The sequence below is a fragment of the Cygnus olor genome, chromosome 19 (assembly GCF_009769625.2).
Source record: "Cygnus olor isolate bCygOlo1 chromosome 19, bCygOlo1.pri.v2, whole genome shotgun sequence".
In the NCBI taxonomy this organism is placed as follows: Eukaryota; Metazoa; Chordata; class Aves; order Anseriformes; family Anatidae; genus Cygnus; species Cygnus olor.
The window spans coordinates 726,284-749,367 of NC_049187.1; the positions used below are offsets into that span (position 1 = coordinate 726,284).

The following is a 23,084-nucleotide window of genomic DNA, read 5'->3' on the forward strand; positions in this document are numbered from 1 at the left end:
GTGCCTGAATTCTGTTTATTTCATTTCAAATGTCTGCTCCTGGGTGAGTTCCTGTAGTTGGAGACTTTGTCTTTGGAGGCTCCCAGAAGTACAATAGCTAAATTCATGGAGAAGGGAAGTTATTAAGGAGCCTCCAGGGTTCAGCTTTGCCTTCAGGAACTGGAATCAGCTGGGATGGCTGAAGGAGACAGCCACCATCTACGTGGGGCTATGATTCTGTGATTTTATGCTCTTCGCAGCATTTCAGATTAGCTCTGCAGGAGCTGACTCAGGCCTGGAAATGCTGTAGAGCACCATGCAGATACACCTGGGCTGACTGTGTGAACTAGCTCAGATCCTAGAGCTCAATTTGCATGATGACACTTCGCAGAAGCTGCTCCATGCACTCAAAGCTCTGCAGCACCGGGTGGACTGGCTGGACTGTCACTGGCTCCTGAAAGGACACTGGCGGATGCCTTGAGGCATCAGAATGCTGTGATAACAGATCAAGCTGACCATTCGTTGTTGAGGTAGTTGGAAGACACTAACCCTGTGCTGCTGCCTCTGTTCAAACAGATGTAAAGGAGCAGCAGCTGGCTCTTAGCTCGTGTTTATTCAATGGCCGGCAATGTTATACGTAGCTTTTTTCTCACGTTTCGTGCCAGCAGAATGCAAACGGCTTCTAAAGGAGAACAGTGTCATTAGCCCCACTTCGGACAGTGGACAAGGAAACACCAGCAAAAAGAGCTTGGATTCAGGCAGAACACAGTCAGGAGAAGTCTGCTTTTTTGAGTCCCAGGCCAAGTTTTATCAACCACCTCTTGGCTAATGAATCTGACTGTACAAAACACAACGATGACCCATGAGTTCACAAGGTAATTCAAGCCTCAAGTGCTAACTTTCCCCATCTCTGCAGCAGCCAGTCAGATCTGTTGTAACATACAATTTTCCCATGAACACGAGTGCTTAGGAAACTACTAAGCAGCTTTGTGTTTTACTGCCTAAGACTAATGGGATAGTGTACATTCACACATGCTTGATAAGGAGGATCCTGGTAGCTGTACACGAGAGTATCTCAGTCCAAGCATGGAATGTAGTACTGACTTCAAGAGATAAATTCACATTTGGGACTGCTTGGAAGGATACGCAGCTATAGTGAGTCTCGTCAGTTAATAAACAAAACTTGTCTTCTGTTGATGTTTTCATAGGTGCATGAACAACCAGATGGCTGCATTTTAGAGGTAAAACTTTATTACTAAGAGAGAATGTCCAGTCACGTTCCAAAATATTTAAGAAGTCACATAGCTCCAAGTTGCCAGCTGAGTTTTAAGGCTCTACCACAACATACACTGCAAGGGTATGCTAGTCACAGTGTATGTGGTGGTGGGCTGGGTGCCAGATACAAACCATCAGCAGAAAGACTTTTTTGATTGATTGTTTTTGACTTTGCAGACTTTTACTGCAGGTACAATAAAGGAGGCATACCCATTGTGAAATCATAATGTAGAAGGTCAGTTAAAAGCAAAAGTAAGGAAGTCAGAGTTTAAACCTGATTAATGCACCACCTAGGCCACAGAATTCAAACCCACACTAATGAGGAAATGCAGAAGGAGCATTTCTACTAGCAATGTTAGCTAGATTCTGCCACCCAGATCTATACCAACATTTTGCAAAGACCTAAACCTGAAATTGCAGGGAAACCTGAACTGAGGCACACAAAGGAGGAAACACATCTTAGCAGTAAAGGGGAGGAGCAAGAAAGATGTTTGCTGCAATAGTCCTGAGAACAGACTACAAACAGGCATGCCAGGCATAGCTAATAGTATGACTGAGAGACAAGGCAACATATGATTTGCAGGGGTCTTGAGCAACATGCAGCTCTTTGAAGATGTTTACAAACCTGTCTACAAGGTGACGGTACCTCTTGTTTACTCAGCTGCTTCTTTGCCCTGGCTTTTACACTTGGTTTTCCCACCAGACTTTTAGTCAGGTCTGAACTCAGACCAAAGCTTGCTGGATCCTTACACAGTTTCTCGTAGATCTCCAGCAAGCAGTATGCATCTGAAGCTGAAAAAAAAAACCAGAATATGAGCATCAGCTGGTTTCATTCAAAAGCCAAAAAGAAGCTTTCCTGATGCAAAGAAAAGACAACATCTTTGTAAATGCCACTGAATGCACACATCCTGTGAAGCTCCAGCTCATTAGTGTCGTAGAATCATAGAATTTGGGTTGGAAGGGACCTTAAAGATCATCTAATTCCAACACCCCTGCCATGGGCAGGGACACCTCCCCATAGATCAGGTTACTCAAAGCCCCATCCAATCTGGCCTTGTCGTACCCTGTACTCTTTTATTGATTCAGTGACCATCATAACCTAACACACAATCACAAAGAGTCAAGGCAAAGGAGCCCAAAACTGATAGGCCCTCTGTTGTCTCTGTCTGTAACGTAATGCAAATTGTAGTGTGTCTGTTTAAACCACCAGGTAAGATAGCTTCAGCCAACCCATTTCACTCTCCATTGTTACTGAGCAGCGGCTTGCCCATGGTTTATTACCGCATCTCAGGTATGGGAAGGTAAATTCCCATTAGATGCAATATCTTAAAAAATAATAACTGAGTTGTTTGCAATCACCTGCCCACACGCACTGCCATCCAGCCTCTGTTCATTGCAACGGGAACTAAGTCTCCAAGCCAGTTAAGCCAGTTAAGTTACAAGCCTTGGTGATTAACTTTTGTGGGAACTGTGTCAACTTCAAGGATAGCTGAATTTAACAAAGGGCTGGTTCGCTTCAGTAGGCTGTCCTTTGATGCCTTAGGAAAAGATTTAGACTCAGGCTTCTGACTCTGGGGTAATCAGCAGTAAAAAACACTGTTGCCTCCACCATACCGATTCTGTGCTACAGTCTTTGACACCATGTCTACCCATTTTTAATATTGCTCTAACAAGCACTTCACTATGACAAATAAACAGAGCACTTGTTGCCCAGAAAGGCTGTGAAATGAGGCAGAAGGAAGTGGACTTTCTTTCATTCATTTACTGAGAGGAGTATCCACTGAGATGTTTCATCAGACAAAATCTGCAAAGCACAGGAATTCTTTCATGAAATAATGAATCACTGGACAGATTAAACTTCAACCATTAATGCTATCTCTGCAAAAGGACAAATATACCATGTGCTGGCTTCTCTGAACAGGAATTAATCCGCAGAGCCATTTTTCTCCATTTGCTACTTAACAATTTTTCTGGTGACAGACAACAGACAAACATGTCGTCTAATGGACAAACGTAGCACCTTGCGACGGAGTCAGTGACCAGACCTGCATATATGATCTGTTCCTCCCGCAGCGGCCGTTTCTCCCAGTTAGACAGCTGCTCTGTTTTATCTAGAGGCTTCCCCAGTACGTGTTGTACCAAGAGGCTGAGCCCTTTCTCTGGCTGCCTGATCCCTTTATCCTCATAGCTCTGCTCTGGGGACAGTATATCAGCCTTCCGGCTGCCCTTCTTCCAGTCAATGGAGCTCTTCTGAAGCTGATGGAAAAAGAAGGATATAAAACACATGGTTATAAAACAAATTCTACAACACCTTCTGTTTTGGTGGGTGGGGCCACACAGCAACTATATCATTTTTATATCTTGCCTGGCATATTGAATCCCATTGTCTCAGACAAGGGCTGGGATGACATTAGATGTATAAAGTGTCTGATTATTTGCTTAACAAACACACTTGCTGGAAAGAAATCTGCTTCATAGCCACAAAAGGAAAAGTACAGACTGACAACATTGCATCATAGCAGTGGGGCTGTGATTGTGACTTCAAGGAGATTTGCAGGGTGCTCAACCACACTGAAGGCTGTTGGACACCAACTTACTGTATGTTCAGCACCTTTCTCCTCCTGGATCCAGAGAAAAGGTATTCCTGCAATACAGTGGGCAACAGCCTTTCTGAAGTTGCCATTTCTCAGATAAAACTGAGCCAACAGTTGTTGGCAGGTACTTCAGACACCACTGCACTTCCCAGGTTAAGCTATCAGTCCCAAAGATCTGGATCCTCCCCAGTCCACAGCTTTAAACATACTCTGCAAATTTTACCCATTTAAATGGTTGTCCTTAACATTTCTGCAGAATGCTCAAAAAATAGTGTGTGTTAAGCCATAGACATCTGTATCTCAGATGAACAGAAATTCCTGTGCTTAACTCACCTGCAGCCCTTCTGAAATGTGATGAGTTTTCTACAAATCATGAGCTTCATATCTGCTTCAACATATTGTTGGAATATCAGTGTTTGTACAAGAATTTATTCATACCAAGTTCAAGTATGCCTTGTGCTCAGAAATTTCTTCCTAACTGAACGGAGCTATATCTCCATTTTGATTACATTTTCATAACTTGTATGAAGGCTATGAAAAGATTATTAGTATATCAAGCACTCACTTTTTAGCTGATGAAAACTAAATGCTTCTGTCTTTTGCTACAAAATCAGATTACCCTTGAAGCCAGAAGAGGAAAGAGTCTATTCACTCTCTTAGCCATATCCCTGCCAATACAGGATACGAAAGAACAATGCTGTGAAATCATGACAGTTATCTACCACCACACGAGCAGGAGACGCATTTTTCCATATCTTCACATGTTCCTTACTTGTTTGTCTACTGTGAGTAGGTCCACTACACCTTGTGATTGCTTATCCATGCCTTTCAAAGCAAAGCATGTGGCTGCAAGACTGCTAAGGTCTCCAGACATCCCATAACCTGGAGAGAAAAAAAATACCACACAGTTAGAAAAACTCAAATCATGGCTAATGCACTGCAGCTTTTTTTTTTTTTTCTAGTTTGGCGTTAAAATGCTGATAATATATGTGTAAACTTTGGTGGAAAGACTGTTCTGATAGGGAACAATGCAGACTCCCATCTCTCCTGTTCCGAAGAGATACTCTTGCAGATCAAGACTTGGAGAGAAGAAAAGGTAGATGAAAAACGCTGAGTTTAAACTCAACTTTGTTAAAATCTGCTAGATCAGTGAAAGGTGAACAGAGCAAGAAGCGTTTAGATTCTAAGAACTTGAAAGAGAGAATTATGAATTTGCCCTTGAACTCCTGCCAAAAAGCCTCTTGACAGAACTGAAAACCACGTAAGACCAGGTAAACAATTGTATGGTAAGTTGGAGAACACTGGTGTCCAGAAGGACTGGTTGCAGACAGGGACAGCAAATCCAGAAAGCTCTGGGCAGTAGACTTCCCTAGACCACTAAAGGTTGGGTGCAACTAACCAAAGCAATCCTAAGCCTGAACGGGGAGGCTAATTCAGAAATCTTGAGTCTTGCCCGAAACAGGGAGACATTTCTAAAATTACCAGTTATTTGTTCTCCCTGATTCTTGGTATGGCAGTCTTTGAATACCTAGGGCTACAAAAGATGATCCCATGATAACTGGATTGTGAGAAAGACAACCCCAACAGGACCAAGGCATTTTCCGCAGAACTGAGCTGCTTTAAACACCTGAGGCAGGGGAGAAGAGAAGCATGTTACCTAGTTTAGTGATGGCTGCATCTGAGTAGAGCATCTGGATGAAATGGGGAAGCTTCTCCTTCTCACCCTCCATCTCAGCATGTTCAAGGAGCTGTGGCAAATCAAGCAGGAACACCTCATCCTTCACAGCGATCTGAAGGAGGGAGACGCGGGGCTTCCCAACCATGCCGAATGAAGGCCTCCACTCCATGTCAATAGCAACAATCTGTCCAGGCTGCAACAGAGACAAAAACTTCCTGCACTTGCAGACTGTCCTTACTTAAACATAGCTGGGACCAGCTTGAGCAACAGTCAGTATCCAGAATACAAGTGTTTCTTTTTCAACAACTGCATCTCTTTGCTGGTGTGCAAACTTCAACAGTCTCAAGTGACTTTCACAGCACACTTGAGTTATCCCCTTGGGGCTTCCCTGCTACAGCAATTCCCAACACATTCCCCAGTCACACAAGCCTTTAGGCCTCACTGCAGTCCTTGACTTCTGGAGGGAGACATTTGATGGCAGTGACCCACATACAATCCCATGTACCAGCCTGTTACGGAGTTTCTGCTCCTTGATCTTGCAGATACCAGAGTTACACTCACCTGCAGCACCTTTTCCCAGCACTGCAGCATCTCTTCCCACTTTTGCAGGAAATGAATATTTGCACGTGGAATAGGAAGCTGGTAATAATCCTTCTTGTTGACCTCTTCATAATTCTCTGCTTTTGTGGCCTCTTCTACACTGCACAGAAGCAGATGCAATAACTTTAAACAATGCAATGAGGGGAAATCCTTGTTTGGAGGAACTTTGGATCATGAAGTCTTAAGCCCCTGATTTCAACCTGGTCCTCTATTTCCCCATGCTACCTAACTCTTTCTCTTTCCTCATTTTACCTGTAATCACTGTCTTTTGCATCCTGACTCATCTTCTCTTTTTATTCCTAAAATGGTCACAGAAATGGCACTGTGTCTGAGACCCCACCACGCTAATGCATTGTATCCACAGCAAAGAAAAGTCAAACCAAAACACTTGTGTCAGAGTCCCAGTCCCTGTCCTCAGTGCTCATCCCTCTTTCCCAGAATTGATGAAATTTGGATGACAAAGTTGGGCAGCTGTTTCCACATTCAGAGATAACACATTTTAGATTTACTGCTTTTTGCCCTGGAGGTTAACATGGAAGTCTGCTCGTTCCCACGGTGTAATACATAACAGAGAAGTCATCTCTGACCAGCACTGTGTCCAAACAGGAGCTTCACACTTCCCCTCAACATAAACTGGCTCAGAAAGAGAACCTCAGACTGCTTCACACTAAGATCACTTCCAGCCGGGAACGGGTGAGTCTCTCTCATCATTGATAGTGCAATGGCTTGGGAAGACTACATGTACTGCCTGTTGCAGCTTCTTCTTCTCTACCTCCTTCCCTGTAAAATGTTTGCATACTCTGTACAAGATCATTTGCCCTATACTGCACAGCCAGCACTACATTGCCAGCTGACCCCACAGACCATGTGCCTGGCCTATGCTACTCCCTCCACTTGGGTTTCAGATGGTACCATGCAAAGAAATTCAGTATCCCTGTATTTAACACACTGGAATTGCTGGGAAGATGCCTGCAGAATGAGCTAACTGATTTCCTACAACAGGATCTTACGCAGCACATTTTCTTTACAAAATGCAGCAGAGTCTCTTGAAATGGCCTTGTAACTGGAAGGTCAGCATATTGCTGTGGTGTCTCAGCCAGATGATGCAATCAGAGGAAAGAAACTAATAAAAATATCCAGCTATTTTGGACATATCACAAATTTTTGGACACTCTCTTTCCCATAGAGACCTGAAATGGTTTATTATTTGAGAAAATATTTACTAACCTTATGTTTAGGGGACTGTGTGACTAATTTTGTAGCAGAGCAGCTTTCACTGTACAAACACTCTTTTCCATGGGTTTGTGTGCATGCGGAAGTCAATATTTGTGTAAAATATTTAATGAAGGTGTGCAGTCTCAGGTCTCTGGGAATATTCTCGTCTGCGGAGTTCAGGAGCAGCATGTGGTGTGAGCAGTGACAGAGATGACGTCATTTATATGCTGGTACCACCTTGTTCTCTACACTATGAACACCCTCTCTGGAAATCTGCTGCTTTGTTAACTCAATAAATAACATAGCAGAAAGATTGTTTTATTAGATTCCATGGCTCCATTGATTTTATAGCAGCTACTGCAGCAGGTATCATGACTGGATGAGTAAACCGGGGCAACAAAGGGTTTTGTTTGTCTGCCAGAACTCATCATGAATGGCACAGCACATCCTAATCTGTGTGCCTTCACTCCACCTGGGCATGATACAGGCTTCCTGGAGAAGAGACATGCAGAGAGATTCCTAACTTCTTTGGTTTTTATCTCCCTAGACGCACAGTCTGTGGTTAGGTCACACTCTTGTTAACCACCTCTTTGTGTTTTGAGGGATTACACCTCATGCAAAAACTTCCTGGCTCCTAACAGGCGGCTGGTACAGATTCAGGAGGGAGGAAGAAGCAGCTCCACCGATGCATCAGAGCTAAGCAGAAGCAGGTCCTAAACAGACAAGAGTTGCCTGTGCTCCAAGAAAGCCATGTACTGTCTGGAGAAGTGAGCCTTTGCAGTCAGTATTTGAGGGTGAATACATATGTGTCATATTTCCTGAGGTTACACGGAACTTGAACATGAACCAGTGCAGATCTGCACTGGGAGAAAGATCAGATCCCTGATCATGAATTGTTTAAGACTATCTGTGATATCCCCCCAAGTATCAGCATTAACAAGTAGGTACTCATTGAATTACTCGTAATTCAATTTAATCCAATCTATATTCCAAAGATACGATTTTTAGTTAAGAAAAGATCCTTTTTTTTTTTTTTTTCAGAATTGCCTCCTCTAGGAGATGGAAATTTACTGTGGTGCTGCTTACAATAGATGTGATGATAAACTTGTTAGAGCAGGTAACCTTGCCCAGTCTCAGGCTTGCTCTGCTTAAAATGGTCTCCTTAGTGAAAGGTCAGCATTAACCAGACATCCAGTGACTGTTGAATGGAGTTCATAATTCTGACATATGATACCAGTAGGAAAGTTTTCCACTAAGAACATACAGTAAAAGGAAGCACTCATGTCATCAGGATGCAGTTGCATGTTCTGCAGAAACATCTGAAAGCCCCAGACTATGTGGGGTAGCAAAAGAGCAAGGGCATGCAGACTCTGCCTCTGCTTTTTGCACTAAGAGCATGGAGCTGAAAGCTTCCAACTTGCTACCAGAGGAGCAGGGATCATCAGCTTTCTGCTGGCTTTAATCCTCTCCAAACAGGCAATGAGTGATATCACCAACAACTCCTGGACCACAGTTCGTTTCAAGTCAGATTCAGATTCCCATTACACGCACTGAAAAGTTCAGACCCATATATGAACTTATTGCCTCGTATTACTGATTCCAAACATTTCACAAGTGAGGGTAAAAGAGACATTGGGCAAATAGTACCAAGTCCAGACAAGCACAGCATCCTGCAATAAGGTCACTGATGTCTATAGCAATGGAAGAGTCCTAGGGGACCCCAAAATAATGACTCTGCTTCCTCTTTTCTGTTTTTGACAAAAGCTCTGACTCTACCTGGAAGCATGTGATTGCTCCTCAAATGTCAGCAAAGCTTTGAGCTATGCTGCACTGAAACCAGACAGGCCACAGACCTCCTGTATTTGCATCGAGTATTCAGGGATTGGTCCTCTTCTATGCAGAGAATCCAATTAGATGAATTCCTGTTCTTGAATGAGTGGAGAAAATGTTGCTTGCTTGCAACAGGTCTCCAAAATGCCTGTGCAATTAGCGTGAACCCAAGGATTGTGGTAGCCTGCAGCCTTGCAGGAGTTTGGTTCATGAACACATGTGGGCACAGAGGCTACCAGGCTGTGTGTTTATGGGACCTGATCTCACCCAGACTGAGGTTCCAGATATCCTGTGCAGTCCTGGATGAGACCCTGACAGGACCCTCATGCAGCATCACCTGCAATCTCTGCAGTTCCTCAAGACTTGGCAGTAGCCTGCATATGTGCAGGCCTTTTTGCAGGAAAAAAAAAAAAAAGTTTTAAAAAGGGTGCCAAATAAGGCAATCTCTCAATAATTTGCTTTAAAAAAAGCTTGTGGACAGACTCACTGAAGCATGGCAGAAACACCATCACTTGTGAACAAAAAGTGAGCAACTGAGAACTCAGCAAATTATTTGCAATGCATCATTTATCCAAATGCAGCCTTTCTTCCTCTGTACAGCATAGCTAAGCAACTGTCTGGGATACTGCTGCACGAAGAGGATGATTTGGGGCTGCTATCTCCCAGACACAGGACAGAATACCCAGAATCAGAACTACAAAGCTCTGGTACTCCTCCACATTTAGCGCACTGTGGGGATCAGACAGTTTCTAATCCTTTAATTGGCTATATTTGACCTTCCTAAATTTTGAGCCTCTTCTCAACTTCCTACAGCTTTGGCTGCACTCAGCGCTGAACCTGGCTGACCTTTTCCCTCAGCAGACCCTTCAACTTACACAGACATGTAATGAACTCAATAAAATAAATGCTTGTTCAGATCCTACCCGCATCATTTCATTTTCACTGGTGATCTGGCAGAGGGAGTCTGAAGACCTGTCCACAGCATCTCATACAGCTTCTAAATACTCATGAGTGAGTTTAAAATGCACCTTTCCAGACATTTCCAGGCTTATGAAAAGCAAATGTGGCATGTTCATCACCAAGACGTGATCTCAGGAAATGGAGAAAGTTTTTTCAAAATTATCTCATGAAGGTGTAATGGGTTTATGTGGCAAGGTTTTGGTAGCGGGGGGCCATAGGGGTGGCTTCTGTGAGAAGAATCTAGAAGCTGCCCCATGTTAGGTAAGGGCCCCACTGCTGACCAGAACCGAGCCAATAAGCGATGTTGTTTGCACCTCTGTGAGAGCATATTTACGAAAGTAAAAACAAACAAACAAACAAAAAAAACAATGCTGCCACACAGCAGGTGGAGAGTGAGAGGAGTGAGGAACAGCCTTGCAGGTGCCAAGGTCAGTGAAGAACGAGTGGGAGAGGTGCTCCAGGCGCCAGAGCAGAAGTCCCCTGCAGCCTGTGGTGAGGACCATGGTGAAGCAGGTTGTCCCCCTGCAGCCCATGGAGTACCGCGGTGGAGCAGGGTTCCACACTGCAGCCTGTGGAGGAGACCATGGTGGAGCAGGTGGACCTGCACTGATGGAGACTGCGGCCTGTGAAGGACCCCTGCCGGAGCAGATTCCGGGCTGGAGCTGTGGCCCATGGAGAGGAGCCCACGCAGGAGCAGGTGACCTGGCAGGAGCTGCTGCCCGTGGGGGACCCAGATTGGACCAGTTTGCTCCTGAGGGATGGACTCTGTGGTACAGACCCATATTGGAGCGGTTCTTGAGGAGCTGCTACCTGTGGGCAGCCCACGCCGGATCAGTTCACCAAGGACTGCATCCCGTGGGAGGGACCTCACAGCACATGGGACGAGAGTGACCAAGAAGGAACGGTGGAGACGAAGATCCATAGACTGACCACAACCCCCATTCCCCCGTTCCCCTGCGCTGCTCGGGAGGAGGTGAAAGAGGGTGGATGAGGGGAAGGCATTTTTGGTTTCTTTCCTTTGTTTCTCACTTCTCTAGCTTGTTAGTAACAGGCAATAAATCTTACTACCTCCCTACTCTGAGTCTGTTTTGCCCGTCACGATACTTGTTGAGTGATCTCCCCGTCCTTATCTCAACCCCTGAGCCCTTTGCATTGTATTTTTCTCCCCCTTTCCCTTTGAGGAGGGGGAGTGAGAGAGTGGTTATGGTGGAGCTCAGCCGCCCACCTGAGTAAAACCACCACAGAAGGAAGAATTATGGTAGATAATTTTAAGCAAATACACAGTCTTTGCATGATAAGTAGTCTACAATGAACAGGAATGAAACAGAGTATTTACCTCTCTTGGATCTTAAGCTTTTGAAGCTCATCAGCCACTCCATTAGGTAGTATCTCCTTGGGCAAATTGCAGCGTTGTGCCCATCTTGCTGCTGTGTTCAAATCACAGTAACTGATTAGCAACTGTATCAGGTGCCCTTGAAGCCATTGATTCTCTCCAACTGTGCTCTGCAAGGAATTAGGGGTGAAGGAAGACCGTCAGTACAATTTCCATTACAGGTATATCTCACCCACTCTAAGGATGCAGCATCCTCCCTGGGGTCCTGGACCAGTGCAGAAAGGAGCAGGAATTCCTACTCTACAGGAGTGACATTGCTCAAGCCCACCAAGTGCTGCACTTCTTTCTGCCAAGATATGAAAAGCACATCTGACCCCTGAGATCTCACTGACGTCTTTGGATTTCTCGGCAGCAGGGCTCCTCCAAACTGCATTTGTTCAGGGAATGAGACTGTCTGAAGGCCACAGGTGCAGCATAGATAAACAAGGGTAAAACAATGTCATTTAGCCAGACTGATGACTAGCATATTATTTGGTTGGTCTCAGATAGATTACATTAAGAAAAATCAGAACTAGCGACTGACCAGAGTACAGGTCTTTGAGCTCATTAGGCCAGCAATTATGGAAGGGGCTAGGGTTTGTATTGTTTTAGTCCCTTTCTGTGCCCACACATGACTCTGAAGTGATGCTGTGACTTGATGTTCTTGCTTCTGTAATAAAGACATACATGATCTTATGTGTCAGTGCAGGAGTTTGAGTTACATGCACCTGCAAAAGGGGAGGGCAGTTGGAGACGTTCCCTGTTTCCAAATATTTTCTGGTGGGAGTGAATGGTGTGCATGTGCCTCAGCACATTTCAGAGCCTGGAGGCACAAGCACAAACTCACTGCTGGCTGTGGTTTAAACCAGCGGGGAATCAAGCATGTTGCCCACACTGGCACCAGGGAGCAACTATGTGCAGAGGCAGGCAAATAGGCCCATAATATTCTCCACTGCAACAGTCAGAACCATCAGAGCTTTTCTCTTGTACACCCTCTTGCTCTCTGAGGTGCTGTGGCACAGCAGCTCTAAGAGGAAATATGAATACAGTGACACCAACAGTCAGCTACAGAGAGGTGGCAATAACCCCCTCCTTCTGCCCAGCCAACCCAGCTGTGCTTGCAAATGTCCCAGAGCCATTGCAGTCAGATCAGCAGTTTATTTCTCTAGCCAGTCCTGTTGACTGATTTACTCATGGATCTGCCTTAGAAGTTATTGCTGTCAAGAAAACTTAATTGTTAAAACAAGTTGAAACTCTGCGTGGTAGATCAGGATCTGTAGATATATGGCTCTATTGCTCCTAGCACTACCAGCAAGTATTTTTTAGCATAGTGAAAAGCCACAGGAATTAAATTCTCAGGTGCACACGCCACTGCCATCCTTCCTTTGCTGCCCCACCAAGCAGCACTTGCAGGGTCAGAGTCTGTTCCCAGGGCCTGCAGGCACCTTGCGCTTCCTCCACCGTATGTGCAAACGCTGCTGGCTGGGTGGTATGCTGGGGCCACTGGGCCTCATTCCTCACATTCTTTCAGTAACTAAAAGGTGAGAAGTTTTCTTCAAAGCAGACACCCTTCACAGAAATCAGGAAACAAACCTGTTGATGGCCTGGAGGTAAAAAGGAAGGAAAACACACAAACAAACAAACAAAAACAAACAAACAAAAAACCCACAGAGGTGCAGGAGGGAATACAGACTTGGAAGAAAAACCACAGAGAAATTTGGCATCCCAGGTAGCGCACACAAGAAGCCAGCCTGCCTATAAAAACTGCTGCCTCAGCACTAAGTCTGCACCCCTGTGACTTCGCCAACTGCCAAAACACATTTCTTCTCACGGATATGTGGAGGGATATTTTCACTGCTGTTCCCAAGAGGTTAGTGATGCATCCAGGAGCCACTGTCAGCAGGACGGGGATCCAGGGGCTGGGTGCGAGGTAACCAGGGGCTCAGCTACAGAAGAGAAGCGGGAGAGGGAACGCAGGGACAGAGCAGAGCAGGAAAGGATCAGCTATCACACTGCAGCTTCTTGCCCTCTACATTTCCTCCCCCCAGACCTCCTCTCCTGGCCATGCCAGTCCAGATACTTTGTGCATCTCTCACATCTCTGCTTATGCAGCTGAGCTCAGCCAAGCACCTAGGACACGAAGGGGTTTGAATAACTCCTCCTGCCTAGTTTGCCAAGCCACTTCTCAGAGTCCTTCCCTAAAAGAACATATTTTCTTATTAACATTACAGAGCAATTCCCTCTTCTAGGTTCCCCTGTGTCCATCCTATTGTCTTTCTGCCTTTTTTTCTACAACACAAAGTCTTTGAGTTTGGATCTCTCTTCAGTTCACCCAGAGTCAATTCTTAATAAATCTCATTATGTCAGCTTTATTTCTGGAAATAATGAGGTACAGATTTTTTTTTCTTTCTTCATTTTTTTTTATAACAGATTTATTCTTTCAACCACAAAAACAACTCTGTAAAGAAGGTTAATCTCTCCAGAGATATTACATCTTGCATTTTGAAATGGAAAATGACTGTTTGTTTTGTACTTTTTTTCTGAAAAAAGTAACATTGTTGTAAAGGGGAAAGGCTTCCACCACAACAGTTCTGCAAGAAGCAAGAACATGGAAACTTTGGCCCCAGAAGATGTGGATGCAGATTCAGAGACTAATGTTTCACTAGGGGTGACATTTCATGCCTTTTGTTTTCAGTATATGGACACTTGGAAGAGGAAACTGGCATGGTTGTTCTGATCAACATCAGTGACACCTCCAAGCAAGAAAAGATTATACCATGAGGCTTGTTTACATCCTTCTCTGAATTCTAGACATATCATACGTTCTTTAATCCATAGGCACACACAAAAATTCCTGACACCAACAATAACCCATGATTAAAGCTTTCCAAAATGACTGCTGCAGATTACCTACCCGTAAATCCTGTTCTTACCCAGCTGAATGCTTTACAGAGCTCATAACAGTCAGTACAGAGTAAGCTTAGCAATGTCCTGATTTTAACACATAGCAACAGCAATTCCTCCATTGTTATCAATAATTTTGGATTCAAATATCCAACATCTTTTCTGGAAGTCACACTCACCAGCCCTAGATTAGTTTTATCTGTGTGAGTCAAGCTGCATTTCTGTCTGATACAATTCTCCACTTTCTCCCAATACCTTTTACTGAGCAGTGAAGCTATTCACACAAGTGACACTGACTATTTGCAGAGTCAGATTTTAATTTAACTTTTGAATGTCTTGGCCAATTTCCCCTGTTCTCAAGTGCTTCCAGAAATAACAAAAAAAGTCCTGTTAGTGCAGAGAAAATGTCAAGTAGAATATTTTAGAGCCAGCAACTTTAAAAGCAGAAAAAAAAATGGACAGGTCAAGACCCCTGTAAGCCATGGAGGACACCACCAGCATTTCTAAAATCATGGATTGTTGCAGGTACTGTGCAGACACTTTTGTTTTAAAGATACCCTGGAACATCCTACTGTGTTTTTTTCATTGTTACTTTATTTGTGATTGAGATTTCCAGTTTGAAGTTAGCATCGTTTGTACTACACAGTGAGGTGCCACAGCAGTAGCTCATTAAAGGAAAGGATTTACACATTGGTGCGGAGCAGGGACCTTGAGCACAAGCTCGGAGCAGGGTCACAGCCCGTTCCACAAGAGAAGGGGGATCCTGACCTCCAGATATCCGAAATAAATGGCACTCAGATAAAAGATGCCAGCTTTACTCACACTCACTTCTGAACAGGGTTTCTTGTAAAAGCAGCAGGCCACTCACCCATGGCCAATGCACAAAAGACAGAAGCATGAGAAGATTTTCTCACCACTTGAGCTGTTCTCTCTCTCACAGTGCAGGCTGCTCAGATGCACTAATTTATGAACTGAAGATGAACAAAATAGGCTCCATTCATATCCCAGAAGACTGACTTTCAGATAGCAATCAGTGCGTCATTGACAGAGCCACACTTCAGTGTTCTGGAGGCCATTACCACATCAATGGCGGGGAAGTGGTCTTTCTTCTCTCTTTCAACAAAGCTCTGGCAATGTGGCTCCCTGGGGCATGTTCACACTACCTAACTTCAGCTTTGTGAATCAGGAGATTCGGCTTCCCAGTCTCCCCATGCAATCAACTGGGAGAGACGTCTCTTCTGAAAGGCAACTCAGAGGAGCCTAACTTATGATATCACTTGAAGGGATCAAGGCAAAAGCAACGTTTAAAGCCAACTTGTGGTTGCACCAGGGCTCCTCTCAAGGAGCTTATTGCTCCTGGGACATCCAAACAGAGCTGTTAGCTTGTGACAGCCAGCTAGGACAACACCATGCAAGGAGATGTGTCCGGCTCTGTTCTTCTTTTTGCAGCTCTCACAACCTCACCAAAACAATTTCTTGTTCAGAAGTCCAGGTGCCAATATCACATGTCCAGCTTGTCTGCTCAAATTCCCCGGGCTAACTGCATTCCCAGCTGCAGGCTGAGGGAAGCAATCGCTCCCTGCCCAGCACCTGAGAGACCACCTCTGGACATGGGGCCTGGTTCTGGCACCCCATTGTAAGCAAGGTGCGGACGAAAAGGAGAGACTTCAGCAAAGAGCTGATAAGATGGCTGGTGGGCTGAAGCACGGGATGTGTAAGGAGGAGTTGGGGGATCACAGCTTGTTCAGCCTAGGGAGGGCCTGGCTGGGGTGTATGGGGAAATATAACTGTTCCTTTCTCTCGTATCGTGGGCCATCATAGAGAAGACAGAGTCAAATCCTTTTAGAAAGTACAACTACGTATAAAGGAGAAAAAGGTGACAGTGAGGATGCCAAGGCACTGAAATGGGTCTAGAGGGGCTGTGGAACCAGGCAGGGCCCTGCAAGACCTTGTCCAACGTTGAAGTTTGCCCTGCTTTGAGCAGGAGGACAGACAAGAGACCTCAACAGGCTCCTTCAAACTGAACCTAGCCTCTGATTCTGTGATTAGTGCTGCCAGGCCTTCCAAAGCATCAAGGCTTCTCTTCACACAGACAGGCGGCTTCTTGCTGCAACTGCTGCTTTCAAGTTCCAAGCACCTCCCGGGCTAAGAACACCCAAGATCTCGTCTACCCAGAATACAGGATGGTCCTGATCATGCTCAACAGTATTACAGAGAGATCCAAAATACATATCCTGCATTGGGATTCTTTCCAAACCTCTGTCAGGCAGCCCCTGAGGGAAGTCATTCATCTTCGCCAGATGAAATCATCATGTCTCCAAAAACTGCTCATGCTGCCACAGATGAGACAAGGTATATTACAGAAGCAGAAGAACAGACTCTGCCTTCAAAATCAGAGCTGAAGAGAGAGTATTTTCAACAAATATTAAGCAAGAAGTTTAGACTTTAAAAACAAAAACAACAACAAAAAAACCCTGCAACACTGGGCAACTGAACACTACTTCACAGCAAACTTCACTCAACTCAGAGCTGCGTAACAGTCTGCTGGCAACAGCTCCATTTCACAGGGCACATGATTCTGTCTACTTCAGAGATGAAAAAGCACTCCATACAACAGTTTACTGTTCTGAATGTTACACAAATGTTGCCAACTTTAACTTCAGCAGCAAACCAGAACATAGGTATCACTCTTGGCTGCAGAAAGCCTAAGCCCAGACAGAAATCCAGGTTTAATGTCAAAGGGGTAATACTCTAGGACAACAGTGCTCCCAACATGCTCAAGTGAATGGTCTGCCACACAACCCCCCAGCCGCTTCAGGATGCTGGGGGATTTAGGAAAGAGCATCATGATACGTCTTTAAGACTGTCACTGAGGCTGAGTCCTTGCTGAGGCTGGTGAACCACACCAGCTCATCAATGCAGCCTCTTAAATGCTGTCCTGAAAAATCTGCTTTTACTGTCTGATTAGCTACCACTGCTGTGCTTGCAGAGTGACGTTAGCAAAGGAATCCATCCCTCCATGCATGTCACCATCTATTTCAGACAAATCTCCCAGGAGGGAAGGCAGCCTGAGGCTGTGTGGGTATGAGTCAGCCAGTGACACTTGTCTTGGGGCCAGGGATCAGTTCATGGTCCTCTTTTGTTTAGCAGTGTAGGTGGAGCCTTACACTTTTAGCGACTTTCACTGTGGGAACAGCAGAACTCTTATCTTTTTTTAACCTAAATTAACTCATTTTCCTCAACTACATCCCACAACAGATCCAGATATGTGGATACACAAATTAAGATGCATTCACCTGCAGTACTTATTCTCCCTTCCGCTTGTTCAGGGAATGTCATAGATATATGCCTTTAATGAGCTATAGAGCCAAACTAACCCTATTCAAGTCAGCTTTATTTGGAGAGAGAAATAATTGCATGGCATCCATAAAAAACAAAATGAATATAAATCCTTAACAAATAGACTAAGGCAATTTTACTTGCTTTTTAAGATATAATTTCTTTTGTCTTCAGCTTGGTGATCTAGTTCAATGTGAAGGCTGTCCTGAGGGTCTGTGCTTCTCCCAGAAAACCCTTTTCATTATTGCTGCAGAGGCGTCTTCTGAATTCTAACCTAACTCTGGCCCGAGAACTGCTGGATATTATTCATCACAGGGATCAGCAAAGGACCAAGAACTTGCTCTGAATAAATAAGCCACACAGTTTTGATATGCTTCCAGTTTTCTCACACCTCTAGATCCCATGATGGCAGATATTTTCTGGGAAGATTCCAGCACTTGGCAAGACTGAAAATGAATGAGGATGGGGAAATTGGCCAAACTCTTTCAGAGCACAAAGTAATACGTTACTTATCACAGTAGATGCTTTGTCTAAGACCAATAACAGTGCACTGAAGACAAACTGGCAACCCTTATCTTCCCAGTGTATTTTGAAGTAGCATTTATCTATCTGCCTTTTGTCATTTTGTCACACACATACGAACAAAGTGTCACTGTGGCAAATGGCCAATTGTGCTCTCCAGTTTAAGAAAGCGAGGGCTGCCACCATATACTCCACATCAGGTGACCTACACTGCTACTGAAGTTCACTCAGCCTGATCTTACGACCCAAAATTTCTCCTGTGCCTCAAGCCTAAGAAGATTTATACACACTTGCCAAGCACGTTCATAAACTTTTTACTAATGTCACCATAACACAACTTTACTTCATTTTGTGTCTTGAAGCTTGAAATCCTGCATGAGGAAAATAAAACACTCTCTTTTAAACTGCGACTTAGCAGAAGTCTGAGGCTGCCTGAAGGATTACTATCAAAACGTAACTATTCCAAAATCCAACTTAGCAGCAGTGTATGACATCCAGGCGCACTACAAGATCTGTCACTCCAGCTAGAAAGCACAGCAAGGGACCTCAGTGACAGCCACATGCTGCCAGGGAACAACAGTGTTGTGGGGACAAGAACACAGAACTAAAGCACTGCTTCACTACAGGACTGCAAGAGCTGCAGATGTGTAAAGAGGAAGAGCCTGCAGGAACAAAACCACTGTCGCTGTGTCTCCTCCGCTGCTGTTATACAAACTAGCAGGATTACACTTAATCAGTCTGTCAGGATGCACAGGAACTGAAATCACCATGACGCCTTCCCATTTGTTTTCAAAAGCCCTAATATTAACCCTAACAAGCTAAACCAGTATACCAATTAACCTAACTGATCACTCAATTAAATGTTCCCATACCTAGTCACATACATAATGACAATTCATAAACTCCATCTTCCTTCCTAAAAAATTTGGAATTCCAGTACTTTTGGTCTCCAGTGGGGCAGGAAGATTTACTGCTTGGGTCCAGACTGTGTCAGCTCCACATGATTGATGCAGACTTATAAGAAGGAAGGATTTGCAGGTCGGGAAAGAGCCTCGGAAACTTTTCTCCTTCTCTTCCTACTCCAATCTCCCTGCTCAGGTCAAATTCCAAGACATGAAACCAAACAACAAAGCAGGAATCTCCCATTATTTTGTCCTGGCTCAGGATGTATTTTAACAGCTTTCCGTAGAGGTCCTTCCATACCAGGATGCATCGTTATGCTGCCTGGACACGGTGCTAATGCCTGGCAATTCCCCTCAGATCTCAACTTTTCTTGTGGAAACAGCTACATGAGACATTGGTCATCAAAGAGCTCCAGGTTCTCAGCTCCATCACTACCTTAATTAAAAGGCCTGTAAGCTCTGAAGTGGAATTAACTTAAAATCTCCAGGGTTTGTTGCCAAAGAACAGAAGAAAGAAGCTAATTTCTTTGCTTTCTTTTTAACCCAGCCCTGAGCTTCCCTCACATCAAATTTCTTAGTCTCTGCACTGCTGCTTCTAAGCAGGTTTATGAGAACTTATGACCAGCCTTAGAGAGCCCTTCTGCAGGTCATGCTGTAATCCTCAGCGATGCACACTGTAGGTTATTTCATTAATTCTCCTGAGCCTCACTGTGCCTTGTATTCACACCTAGCCCTCTTCCTCATTTTGCTCTGCTAATTGACCTGGTCCAGCCCAGGCTTGCTTCAGAATAGTTAGGAACTTGGTTTTCGAATCTTTTCTCTCTAAGAACATGTTAATGCGGCATTCCCAGCAGGGGACAGTTTCTATTTAGGAAAATCTTCAAAGTGAACAAGCAAAAATCTTGATGATGGAAATACTTGCTCAGGAGCACTCACTCTTCCCATCATTAGTCTATGAAAAATAGATGCCCACAGGAAAAACATGGGTTACTACTTATTTCTATTTTACCATTCATGAACCTCAACTGGTTCACAGCCAAATAAGTATCTTTGCGGGATCTTTACCAAAAGAAAAGCTTAGCAGTAGATTTTTCTCTCCTTTAATCTCTTTTGGTACATTTAAACTCCTGGTGTTTTTTGTTCTGAAAGAGAAATGCTTGAGAGGGTTGCCTGAATGAACTCTGAAATTCACACCCTGGCAAATTGGACTGATTTCCTAAATCCATAATTACAACATTCCTCAGAGATATGCATTCTTTCAGAGCGAACAAGGGAAGATTAGTTTCCTGTTTCTTCCCATTTACATGACTTCTCTGTTGAGAGGATCTTTTTTTCTTTTTAAACAATCCTCTGTTTATGTGGTTCCCTTCTTGGCAGGGAACTGGTGAACTAATCTCGCCTAAAAGTATAATACAGCCAAACTATCAATTGCAAATAGCCCAAGCATCTTTGTGAGAGGCAGCCGATTTGCACGGGCCTTTAGAATGCAGTATCTATCCGTGGAAGCACTCAGACAGGTACTGATCGATTACAGGGTTTTTAAATAATCTGGGATGATTATTGAATGACTGGATAGTTATAGTGCTTGGCTGGGTAAGAATATAAGAGTGGATCTGTGCATGTGTGTGAAAATGTACGAGGTATAAAACTTCAGTAAAACTGGGCAAACATAGCCCCTTTCATCTGCACATCCCCAGTCACGCAGAAACTACCACAGGACAAGACTTCTAGGTCTCCTGCCAAAGAGCTGCAAGTAAGAGTCATGTCCCACTCACAAATAAAATACGTGCAGAGCCTTGTTGATGACATATTTGCCTCCCACTTTCAAAAAGGCACTGAATACATCCTCTCTTTCTGTGCTAACACAGAAAGCAGAAAGCTCAATGTCCCCATCCTCTTCTTTGCCTATTTCTGCTGGAGAGGCAGTTAGCACACTCGATATCATTCCCTTTGTCTTAGACCAAAAAGAACAAGAGGATTTGTTTAAGTTCTAGAGGAATAAGACTGGTCTCATTTTTTCGTTGTAGCATACTAAGCTGATGCAGTTTGGAGTCAGGAATAGGTATCCTGGAAACTACTATATAAGACTCCTGATGTAGCTTTTTAAGGACCTTGGTTGCCTCACATGTTCCCATAAACTTTTGAATGACACTACTTCCTATATTATTCATAAAAGCAATATTTCTCCCATTTGTTTGAATTAAACATACCACCAGGGTACATCAGTTAAGTCTAACAGCTTGCTGATGGTCTTACTCTTTAATATAATAGTGACCTTCCAACCTACAGCCATAAGCCAATTACCCTCTTTTTGATAGCATACCAATCTCTTTCTGATGAAGCTGTGCTTTTGAATGACAGCATGCTAGTGACAGAAATGTTATTATACTGCTTAGAATCAAGCTAGCCATGTCTGGCTGCAGGGGCTTTAAGGTCAGAAAGCATCTCTGACACACTGAAACATTTTAAGGATTTTTTTCCCCCCAGTGTGTTCTATTTCCTTTTTTAAATCTTTAGTACTTAATATGTGTGCAGATAAAAGCTATTTGAACATAATTTTTAAAGACTGAGGTCCTGAGCTTTCAGAAGAATTACTTTCTAGCACCTGAGTGAAGCAGAAGATGGACGCCCAGCTCCCATAAGCTTCTGCTGAGTTCCCAGAGCTTCTCCCTGTAGATCCTTACTTAAGTAAATGTGAGATAATTTTCCAATGTTATTGAGCAAATACATTTTCCATTGAGAAATTTGTGGCTGATTTTTTCTCGGTTTTGACATTTTGGTAGACGGTATGGAAAAAGTGGCAGTTCTTCTTAGCTTATTTGTACATAACATCAAATTCCACCAGAATTCATTAGTATCTTTGTGCTTCACCACTATTTATTTATTTAGAAAAGGCTGGATTATAAATAAAGCTACCACAATTATTATTAGGCACACCAGCTCTCACAGAAAACAATCCTATATAAGCCGTGCAGGAGGTGCATTGAGGTATTTACATTTAAGTGTATATATCATCCTTTGCTAGACTTTTCTTTAGATAGGCAGGTACGGAACGCTCAGCATGTTTGGCTTTTCCCATGTATTTCTCCCACAGCAGCTGTGGGTTTGTTAAATGAGAAGTTCCCATTTCTTTTAGAATAATGGTGCTAACTTCTTTAGTACAGATGCATATTTTACTGCTCTCTATCCAGAAAGCAGAATGTGACTGAAGAATCACATTATGCTTTTCCAGAGACATTCACAGATGTGCCTGTTTTCTGCATCAACCCTATCAGTAAGCGTGTAACTTAGCTGCTCTGCAACTCTGATGTTGTTTCAGCTATCTAAGTATATGACACCACTTACAAACTGAACTGAAAAATAGAAGGAAATCTATACTTTGCCTGCTACTTTCATTTTCCAGTTTCTTCATGCTTTAATATACCCTTAGGTGCAATATACTTTTACATCACATTGTGGCTGTATGTTCTCTCCAAAGACCTCTGACAATAATAGTAAATCTAAATAAAAAGGCATGGGGCAAAAGCAGAGAGGTTGCCGTGACTGAGACTGGAAACACTCCCACCACCACTGAGTTTCTGGTCAGTCCCTGACCAGGAAACAAAACGCAGGAAGAGGAATGAAAAGAGCAATCGGAGCAGCATGGGGGAAGAGAGACTGCCAAATCTCAACTGATATAAAGCAATTCCCTCACTCTGGCTTCACAAGAGAGATACCAGATCTTAAATCTGTCATTCGTCCAGATCTAAATACCATCCATTTTGCAAAAGGGAAAGAGAAAGGAAAAAAAAATCTCTGTTTTAAGCGGCAGCTGTTGGGAAGCTGCTTAAAGCTGTGGAAAAGATAAATACAATTCTTTCGCAGTTAGCTTAATAGACTAACTGCAGGCCAAATAATCAGAGGTGAGCAGCAGC

General features: G+C 43.8%; 1 protein-coding gene across 1 annotated transcript in view; it reads right to left on the reverse strand.

Moving 5' to 3' along the window:
* The window catches only part of EXD3 (exonuclease 3'-5' domain containing 3), a 297,266-nt gene that overhangs the window by 144,342 nt on the left and 129,840 nt on the right, over positions 1-23,084 (reverse strand). Inside the window, 6 exon segments of the mRNA XM_040531839.1 lie at positions 1,880-2,046; positions 3,300-3,510; positions 4,621-4,730; positions 5,506-5,719; positions 6,088-6,226; positions 11,468-11,634. Coding sequence (XP_040387773.1) covers positions 1,880-2,046; positions 3,300-3,510; positions 4,621-4,730; positions 5,506-5,719; positions 6,088-6,226; positions 11,468-11,634 — 1,008 coding nt within the window.